General features: G+C 55.9%; 1 protein-coding gene across 1 annotated transcript; it reads left to right on the forward strand.

Annotated features, from left to right (window-relative positions):
• Positions 1–7,224: 7,224 nt before the first annotated feature.
• On the forward strand, positions 7,225–9,380 carry LOC307112858 (protein FAM24A-like; the record flags this gene model as incomplete). The annotated part of the gene is made up of 3 exons (XM_079793935.1): positions 7,225–7,273; positions 8,229–8,349; positions 9,191–9,380. The coding sequence occupies 3 exons, from the start codon at positions 7,225–7,227 to the stop codon at positions 9,378–9,380; spliced, it is 360 nt and encodes a 119-aa protein (XP_079650061.1).
• Between the last annotated feature and the right edge of the window lie 777 nt (positions 9,381–10,157).

Raw genomic sequence — 10,157 nt, forward strand, 5'->3', positions numbered from 1 at the left:
TGCCGCCAGTCCACCCAGGGCGGGAAGAACGGGGCTTCCGCTTTACACACATTTATTGATTCCAGAGGGAGGGAGGGAGGGAGAAGCGTCAGGGATGAGAGAGAAGCACCGATCAGCTGCCTCCTGCAGGCCCCACACTGGGATGGAGCTGTGACCTCCCCGTGCCTAGGGGGACGCTCAGCCCCGGAGCCCCGCCCCCGGCTGAAGAGGATGCCATCCTGCCAAACTCAGTTGCCTCCCAACATGCTTCTGTGGCCAGAGTGGGGAGTGTAACCTGGAATGCTGGGTGCAAATATCTTCATGGTGTATATTTTATTTCCTTTTAGTGAAATAGCATTTCAGTTCAAGTATAGTTTTAGTTTTTGGTAATTGAGTATTTCTTCACTTGCTTTAGGAGATGATATTTACACTCGTAGCCCTGCACACGTGCGCCCGTAGGTCGCTGCCACCCTCCTGCAGATCCATGATCCATTTACTATGCGGCATATTCCTCTCTTATTAGCATAATTAGCATATCCCTCTCATGGTGTAACAGATAATTAGCATATTCCTCTTTTATTATATAGGATGATTTCTAATGTACTTTTCAGTAAATATGAAATTATGAAAAAATCTCTTTCTCGTTGACATCATTTATTTTTGTTTTATTGAATATATTGGGGGGAATGTTGGTTAATGAAATTATGTAGGTTTCAGACCTACAGTGCTACACAATCTGTAAATTATATTGTGTATTCACCACCCAAAGTTGACAAAAATTTTTTTTTATAAAGCTTCGTCGTAGTCTCTCTATATATTTTTTAATATATTTTATTGATTTTTTACAGAGATGAAGGGAGAGGGATAGAGAGTTAGAAACATTGATGAGAGAGAAACATCGATCAGCTGCCTCCTGCACAACCCCTACTGGGGATGTGCCCACAACCAAGGTACATGCCCTTGACCAGAATCGAACCTGGGACCCTTGAGTCCGCAGGCCGACGCTCTATCCACTGAGCCAAACCGGTTGGGGCGAAAGTTGACAAAATTTAATATCCATTCAAGATATCTTAGCAAATTAGGAATAGAGGGGAATATTTTAAACAAAAAGAAGTTAGCATATACCTTATGCTTTATACAAAAACTAGAGGAACATGAAGTATAGACCTAAATGTAAAATATAAAACATAGAGAAGAAAATAGGGAATTTGTGTGACCTTGGGTTTGGCAATGACATTTTTAAAAATATATTTTTTGATTTTTTACAGAGAGGAAGGGAGAGGGATAGAGAGAAGCATCAATGAGAGAGAAACATCAATCAGCTGCTTCCTGCACACCCCCAACTGGGGATGTGCCCACAACCAAGGTACATGCCCTTGACCGGAATCCAACCTGGGACCCTTCAGTCTGCAGGCCAACGATCTATCCATTGAGCCAAACTGGTTAGGGTGGCAATGACATTTTTTATATAGCACCAAAAAGATAATCCATGAAAGAAAAAATGTGGTAACTTGGAACTTACCTTCATGGAAGATACTCATAAACGAGTGAAAACACGTGTTAGTGGGAGCAAGATGGCAAACTAGGAAGCCGAGGACGCTTCCCCAGGGGACAGGTCAAGGGAGTGGGGTGGTCTATTCAAAGTACCGAGGGAAACCCTGCGAACCGAGAATACTCTGGCCAATACGAAGGAGAGAGGGACTTTCACCAACAGGGGGCGTTCATTTCTGCCAGACCTGCTTGATAAGAAATGCTCAGGAATTATCAAGTGGAAGGGAAAGCACGCTAACCAGCAAGACCAGCATGTGAAACGTTAAACTCGCTCCTAAAGGTAAATGGAGAGACAAGCAGAGTCCTGTGATGGTGGATACATCTAATCCTAGTAGAAACGTTAAGTGACAAAAGTTAACTGTAAAACCTGATGGGTACACATATAAAAAGGTGTAAGCTGTGACATCAAAAACAGGGCAGGGGGGAGTAAAAGTGTGTTTTTGTATGTAATCATAGTTGTCGTCAGCTTAAAATAGACTGATGCTTTATGTATCCCCCTGGTAACCACACGTATGTATCTATTCAAGGTACACCAAAGAGAAAGAGAAAGGAATCGGAGAGCATTGTTCTAAGAATGCCCATGTTGGTTGTGCTACGGTGAGGTCAGCATGGCACAGGAGGGAGGGAGAAGGAGGTGGACGGGAGAAGTCTGTTGTAGTCAGAGCCCAGAGAGCGGCAAACGTGTGCCATGCAGGGTCACAGCCAGGACCGCAGGCCTCCCCTCCCCCGTCCACTTCAGGCACTGACCCTCAGCAGCACAGGATGGCGCCGAGACCCTGCTTCCGGTGGAACCCCAGGCTTCCCGCTGTGTAAGATGCCACCTTTCATCTGGGCTCAATCCCGCCCACTCCTCTCCCAGAGGATCGGCAAAATAATAGGTGTCTAAGTTGACACCACTTCTCTGACTTGGTGAATTAATTCGTCACAAGAAAAATACATGGTCATTGCATTGGGTTTTCGGACGGTTCCAGCAGCACCCTCTGCCCTCATTTAATCCTAAAGCACCCCTCCCGGCTCGGCCTCCACCTGCCCACGCTTCACCCAGGGGCCCCTCACGGTGATGAGCTGCTTCCGGTGCTCAAGGTTCTGGGTGGGAAGAGTGGAGTGTGGTTCGGGCCCTCCTCTGACCTGCCACAGCCCCACCCTTGGCACTCTTCTCTGGCTGCGGCACAAAGCGCCAGGAATTGGGTGGCTCACTCACCACTTGCTGGAGGCAAAGACCAAAAAGTAGTTAACATATAAATGTGAGAAGTCCCTCAGAAGGCTGATGGACTTGGATAGTCAGCAAGGGCCGAAACTCTGCATAGTATTACCTGCTGCTGGCTGAATGGTGGAAGGCAATCCCCTACCCTGATAATCCTTTTACTGTTTAACAAACCTTACCATTGGTGTCTGTCTGCTTTGCTAAAGGGCAAATGTATGTTCTAATAAATAAAAGGCTATGGGTCCGGAGATTCAAAGAGCCACTCCCCTCGAGAGGAGGTTTCTGCCTGGCTCTTCCCATGCCTTCCAAATTTATATTTCTTGTCTAGTGTATCCGTTGATGTCTCAGCCCCTCTCCAGATCCTGAATCCTTGCTGCAAAAGGCTGAGGCAGCCACTTAGTGCTCACAGTTCTGTGGACTACAAGTCCAAGGTCAGGGTGTGAGCATTGGACGCCTCAGCCCCTCTCCTCGGTTTGTAGATGCCAGTCTTCTCCCGTGTTCTTACGTGTCCTCTCCTCCGTGTGTGTCTGTGTCCTAATGTCCTATTAGGACATCAGCCATATTGAAGTAGGGCCCACCCTCATGGCCTCGTTTTAACTTGATTACCCCTTTAAAGGCCCAGCCCTAAATAGAGTCACATCAGGAGGTACGGGGGTTATGGCTTCCATATATAGAATTGGGGGTGGGGGGCCCACACATTTCAGCCCATAACAAACCTTTTTTTTTCCAGTTAAATGCCTGTTTATTTTTTTTATTTTTTTTTAAATTTCTTTATTGATTAAGGTGTCACATATTTGTCCTCATCCCCCCATTCCCATCCCACACCCCTCCCCACAGATGCCCCAACCCCCTGTTGAACTTAACCATTGGTTAGGCTCATATGCATGCACACAAGTCCTTTGGTTGATCTCTTCCCCCTCCCCCCACCCTCCCCTATCCTCCCTCTGAGGCCCAATAGTCCGATTGATGCCTCCTTGTTTCTGGGTCTGTTCTTTTTCATCAGTCTATGTTGTTCATCATTTCCCCTAGATGAGCGAGATCATGTGTCACTAGAGATATACTTATATGAACTGAATGTGAGATGAGCAATAATAGTTATGCTGACAGGCAAATGAATCAGTCTGTAGTGAGTTTCTTTCTGGACCAACAGTTCTTTTGAGACCCAATATCAATGTCCACCAGTTCCTCATGTGTACATGTCGGCACTGACCCCTCTGCTCTGGATGGTGGACAAATGGTGGTAATGCAGGTTCGATTCCCTCTGGTTGGGTCTCGGCCGGACCCAGGGGCATGGCTTCATCCGGACCCAGGGGCACGTGGCCTCACCCGGACCCGGGACCCAGCCTCACCCGGACCCAGGGGCACGTGGCCTCACCCGGACCCAGGTGCGCGCGGCTTCCCCCGGACCCGGGACCCAGCCTCACCCGGATCCAGGGGCACACGGCCTCACCCGGACCCGGGATCCAGCCTCACCCGGATCCAGGGGCACACGGCCTCACCCGGACCCGGGACCCAGCCTCACCCGGATCCAGGGGCACATGGCCTCACCTGGACCCGGGATCCAGCTTCACCCGGACCCAGGGGCGCATGGCCTCACCCGGACCCAGGGGCACGTGGCCTCTCCCAGACCCAGGGGCGAGTGGCCTCACCCGGATTCAGGGGCACATGGCCTCACCCGGACCCGGGATCTAGCTTCACCCGGACCCAGGGGCGCGTGGCCTCTCCCAGACCCAGGGGCACGTGGCCTCACCCGGACCTAGGTGTGTGCGGCCTCACCCGGACCCGGGACCCAGCCTCACCCGGATCCAGGGGCATACGGCCTCACCCGGACCCGGGATCCAGCTTCACCCGGACCCAGGGGCACGTAGCTTCACCCGGACCCAGGGGTGTGTAGCCTCACCCGGGCCCAGGACCCAGCCTCACCCAGATCCAGGGGCACACGGCCTCACCCGGACCCGGGATCTAGCTTCCCCTGGACTCAGGGGCGCATGGCCTTACCCGGACCCAGGGGCGCGTGGCCTCTCCCAGACCCAGGGTCGCGTGGCCTCACCCGGATCCAGGGGCCCACGGCCTCACCCGGACCCGGGATCCAGCCTCACCAGGATCCAGGGGCACACGGCCTCGCCCAGACCCAGGATTCAGCTTCACCCGGACCCAGGGGCGCATGGCCTCACCCTGACCCAGGGGCACGCGGCCTCTCCCAGACCCAGGGTCGCGTGGCCCCACCCGGATCCAGGGGCGCACGGCCTCACCCGGACCCGGGACCCAGCCTCACCTGGATCCAGGGGCACATGTCCTCACCCAGACCCAGGATTCAGCTTCACCCGGACCCAGGGGCGGATGGCCTCACCAGGACCCAGGGGCGCGTGGCCTCACCCGGGCCTGGGACCCAGCCTCACCCGGATCCAGGGGCACACGTCCTCACCCAGACCCAGGCTCTAGCTTCCCCCGGACTCAGGGGCGCGTGGCCTCTCCCGGACCCAGGGGCGCGTGGCCTCTCCCAGACCCAGGGTCGCGTGGCCTCACCCGGATCCAGGGGCCCACGGTCTCACCCGGACCCGGGACCCAGCCTCACCCGGATCCAGGGGCACACGGCCTCGCCCAGACCCAGGATTCAGCTTCACCCGGACCCAGGGGTGCGTGGCCTCACCCGGACCCAGGGGCGTGTGGCCTCTCCCGTGCCCGGGACCCAGCCTCACCCGGATCCAGGGGCACACGGCCTCGCCCAGACCCGGGATCTAGTTTCTCCCGGACCCAGGGGCGCGTGGCCTCACCCGGACCCAGGGGCGCATGGCCTCTCCCAGACCCAGGGTCGCGTGGCCTCACCCGGATCCCGGGGCGCACAGCCTCACCCGGACTCGGGACCCAGCCTCACCCGGATCCAGGGGCACATGGCCTCACCCGGACCCGGGATCCAGCTTCACCCGGACCCAGGGGCGCGTGGCCTTACCCGGACCCAGGGGCACGTGGCCTCACCCGGGCCCGGGACCCAGCCTCACCCGGATCCAGGGGCACACGGCCTCACCCGGACCCAGGGGCGCGTGGCCTCTCCCAGACCCAGGGTCGCGTGGCCTCACCCGCATAACAAACCTTCTTATTGGTAATCGGTCCCCTTTGTCATGTGAAGTACAAAGCAGTTGTCAGATAAAGGAACGCCTCTTCTGTGGCTACCCCGAGACCCACATTGGACTCCTCAGCCCCTCCCCTCAGTTTGTAGATGCCAGCCTTCTCCCGTGTTCTTACGTGTCCTTTCCTCCATGTGGGTCTGTGCCCCGAGACCCACAGTTCTCTGCCAGGTGTTGGTCGGGGAGCTGAGTGCTGTAGGAGGACCATCTGCAGCCACTGTAGGTGGAGGAAACCTGAGCACCCCCAGCTCCTCCTCCCTTTCCCGCGCTGTCACTTCCTCATCCTTAAGGACAGTGCCGTGCCCTGCCTCAGACACGGCGCCCCGCAGGTTGGCTTCTGCTCACACTGACGGGTCTCTCCAGATGCCCCCGGGACACATTTCTGAGGCAGTTTAGGGGGAAAACCACACGGGTCGACAAACCTGAACTGATTCTCCCTCACTCACTCCTGCTCTAGCGCTCCGGCCTCCAGGGACACATTGACGCCAGCCGCGTGTGGATTTATGTGAGGAAACAGCAGCGGCACGACTGGCTCGTTGTGAGCAACTCCAGGGGAGGAAAGCGCTCCCTGGGCCTCATTCACAGGGGTACAGGCCGCACCCCGCCGAGGCCCTGCCCCGGGGAATCGCCACGCCTAGTGTGTAGCAGGCCCCGAGTATTTGCCTATGGAATCAAACTGGCATTCTTGCTTGTCAGCCCACAACCCGGGCACGTGCCCTGACCGGGCATCGAACCGTGACCTCCTGATTCATAGGTTGACGCTCAACCCCTGAGCTACACCGGCCAGGCTTATGCCACTATTTTTGTGGATATCTCCTCTGCTTTTCATGGCCTCACTCAGGGATTGGCCAGACCAGCAAGGAATGACCTCTGAAATTAAAGTAATTCCCTCATCTAATTAAACCAACTTTGCTGAGTGTGGGGACCTTGAAATCATAGAAGCCTGCTTTAGAGCAGGTATATTCTTCAATCACTTTTTGAAACCTTTTTGTCTTAACCATAAAGTAGTCCTCTGAAGCCGTGAGCCCGTGTGCAATCCTGGTAAATGGCTCTAAGGATGTATGATTTCCTCGTGTGGCTCAAACACAAAGCCTGACCCGCCTTCCTCACTGAGCTTTCAGCTATTAGTCTCTCCACAGTTCTGTCCCTGTATTTCATTCTGAACGTAAATTTGCTTTGGACTAACAGTCAAACCTTAAAAGGCTCTCCGAGGGACGCAAAGCCCGGGAAGGGGAGATGGAATGGCCCACGATGGTGGTTGGGCCATCAGGTCCCCAGGGGTGCTCACACACACCCGAGCACAGCGGAATTCGGAACTGCGGGCGAGGCTGCCTCCCAGTGTTGATGTCACACAGCCTCGGCCCAATGAGCATCGAGGGCAAGCTGGACAGCGGCTGTCCATTCTGCTGCTCCGGTGGGGCCACGCGCTCCCCAAACGGACACCTTAGCCGCTCCCCCGAGGACAGTTAGAAGTTTCTTTCTCGGCGGAAAGGCTTGAGGAATTCCTGATAAGATGTGCTGTGCCCTGAAGTTCGTTTTAACTGTGTGCTTTCTTTTCTGTTGGCATCCACCCTGCAGGGGCGACCAGGACAGTACGTATGCTTCCGCGGGGGGGCTGTTCTCTCCCGCTCACCTGTACCGGGGTTCGGGGAGCCCGAGGCAGCACGGTGCTCATCCCGGACAAGCTGGCTGCCCTGGGAGGGACAGGCAGGTGTCGGGGGGGAGAAGGGAAAACCTCTCCTAAAACACGGATCACAGAAGGGATTGTGTGGTCTCTGTCTTGTCGGACGTAACAGTTTGAAAAAGTGATTCTCCGAGTCCTTCCCACTGGAGATGTTTACATCTCATGTACAGTGAGCGGCTCGTTACTGACTGTGAACGTGTTTTAGGGGCCCAGGTGTTGGGAGTAAAGCATCTGCTCACGTTTGTTCCTCCATTAGCTTCGGTTCCTCCTGCGAGAGGGAGGGCGAGTCCTTCCTACTTTCCTTCCTTCCTCCCTTCCTCCCTTCCTTCCCTCCTCTCTCCCTTCCTTCCTCCCTTCCCTCCTTCCTTCCCTCCCTCCTTCCTCCCTCCCTCCCTCCCTCCCTCCCTCCCTTCCTTCCTTCCTTCCTTCCTCCCTTCCTTCCTTCCTTCCTTCCTTCCTTCCTTCCTTCCTTCCTTCCTTCCTTCCTTCCTTCCTTCCTTCCTTCCTCTGGGTGTTGCACGTGAGTCTCCTAGGCCTCCCTGGGCCCACTCAGCCATGTTTTCCCCGCAGAAGGCTCTGTGGTTTGGGGGTTCATTCTTCCTCCCCGGGAGGAGCACACAGAGGCTGCTGCCGGCTGTGTGGGGAGGGGAGCCCTGTTCACTGCCCACCTGCACGTCTCCTCCAGGTAAAACTTCTCAAATCAACTCCATAGTCATGATCAGCATTGGCGCCGGGATCCTGGTGGCCCTTCTGGCGCTGATATGTGTCACCAGCTGTCTTTACTTCAAAGTGGCCAAGGCATTGAAGTAAGTGACGTGGTAAGAGTGCCTACCCCCTCACACGGGCACTTGGGCCGAGCGGGAGCCGGGCCGCCCTGCCCTGAGCCGCCCCCTGGGGGTCAGGCACGGGGCAGCTGGGAGAAGGCAGAGGCAGGTGAGCACGGAATCCTGGCCGCTTCCCCGCGGGGCTGGGCTGCGAGCTCACAGGGAGGTTCCCGGCGGGCGGCTAGGGTCAGCGGTGTCTGCTGCCCGGGGCCTCGGGGAGCTGCCCCTCCGCGGGGACTCGCACCCTGGCCGGCCCTGCCTGTGTCCCGGGCGCTGCAGACGGATGACCGCGGGGCAGGCGCACGCCTCTGCCTCAGTTCCCCCAAGGCCGGGCTCGGTTGGTCTCCCCTGCCCGAGCCCAGAGCTCCTGGGGTTCCCTCCTCCATTGCCCGTGGCCTTGGGACAGCGAGGTGCCTGGAGGAGTGGGGAGTGGAGCTGTCGAAGATCCAGGGGACAGAAGAGGGCGGGGAGCTCAGACAGGTCATTCAGTTGTGGGGAGAGGACCCTTCAAATGTGGGAGGTTCGCTGTCCGAAGCCGGGGCGCTCCGTTCTAGGGAGGGAGGCCGTGCACTCGGTCAATTCCAGAACCCGGGCAGCTGACGGGCGCACTTGGGGCCTCAGCCCCCCGGGCACCGCACGGGCAGCCCCGCTCCCCCTGTGCTGGATCTGAGCTGGCGTTGCTGGCGTCTTGGAGAGCACGTGGCACGGGAGCCTGGGCCAGGGCAGAGCTTTCCTCGCAGCTGGGCCCCCCAGACCTCCGTTCCGACGCGGCCACGGACGGCCGAGAGGTTTCTAACCCCTCCTGTGTCTGTCTCTCCTTAAGGACTTCAAAACCGCCTTTTTGTTTGGCCTTAAAAAATCATCCATCCATGGTCACTCAGGACAAGATCACCGCGGCCCCGTCCATCACCGCCGGCTGCTACCCCAACCTCCAGTTCTGCGAGGAGTGCCCCTTGTTTACCGACTTCGACTCCCTGCCGCCATGCTTCTGTGACGTGAACGAGGGCCTCTGACTCGGGTGGGCACGGATCCTTCGGGAGCAATCTTTCTTTCTTAGTAGAATGTTTTGTTATTCAAGTCAAGTTCGTAGTGTGTATATTATGTACTGTGTAACGTATTTATGTGCTTTTGAATAAATGCAGTATTGAAACAACCCTCTCCGCCTCAGGGATGCTTGTTGATGTTAGTTGCAAATGTTCTTAAAATTGTGTATTACCCACTTTGCAACTTGGCAACTAGCCTGTAAGGAGAGTGAGAGTAGAATGGATGGATGGATGGATGGATGGACGAATGGATGGATGGATGGATGGACGAATGGATGGATGGATGGATGGATGGATGGATGGATGGACGAATGGATGGATGGATGGACGAATGGATGGATGGATGGATGGATGGATGGATGGATGGATGGATGAACGAATGGATGGATGGATGGATGGATGGATGGATGGATGAATGGATGAACGAATGGATGGATGGATGGATGGATGGATGAATGGAAGAGGGCAGCCCCACGCTCCTCTTAAGCACGACTTTCCGATGTCACAGGTGCTACACCTCCCACTACAGCACCAGTCTCACCTTGGAGACCAGGATTCCTTTCTCTCATCTGCCAAACACAGGGCCAGGGACTTGAATTCACCTGCCTCAGGCTCTCTGAACATGGCCAGCTAGAAATTCGTGGACGCTGAACCTGTACTTTCTTCTCCACCACCCCCCCCATCCTGTGTCACCCCTCCTCTCCCTCATGGTCAGCACCCTGGCAGCATCCAAGTGACCCAGCTGGA

This window comes from Cnephaeus nilssonii, assembly GCF_951640355.1.
Source record: "Cnephaeus nilssonii genome assembly, chromosome: 16".
NCBI lineage: Eukaryota > Metazoa > Chordata > Mammalia > Chiroptera > Vespertilionidae > Cnephaeus > Cnephaeus nilssonii.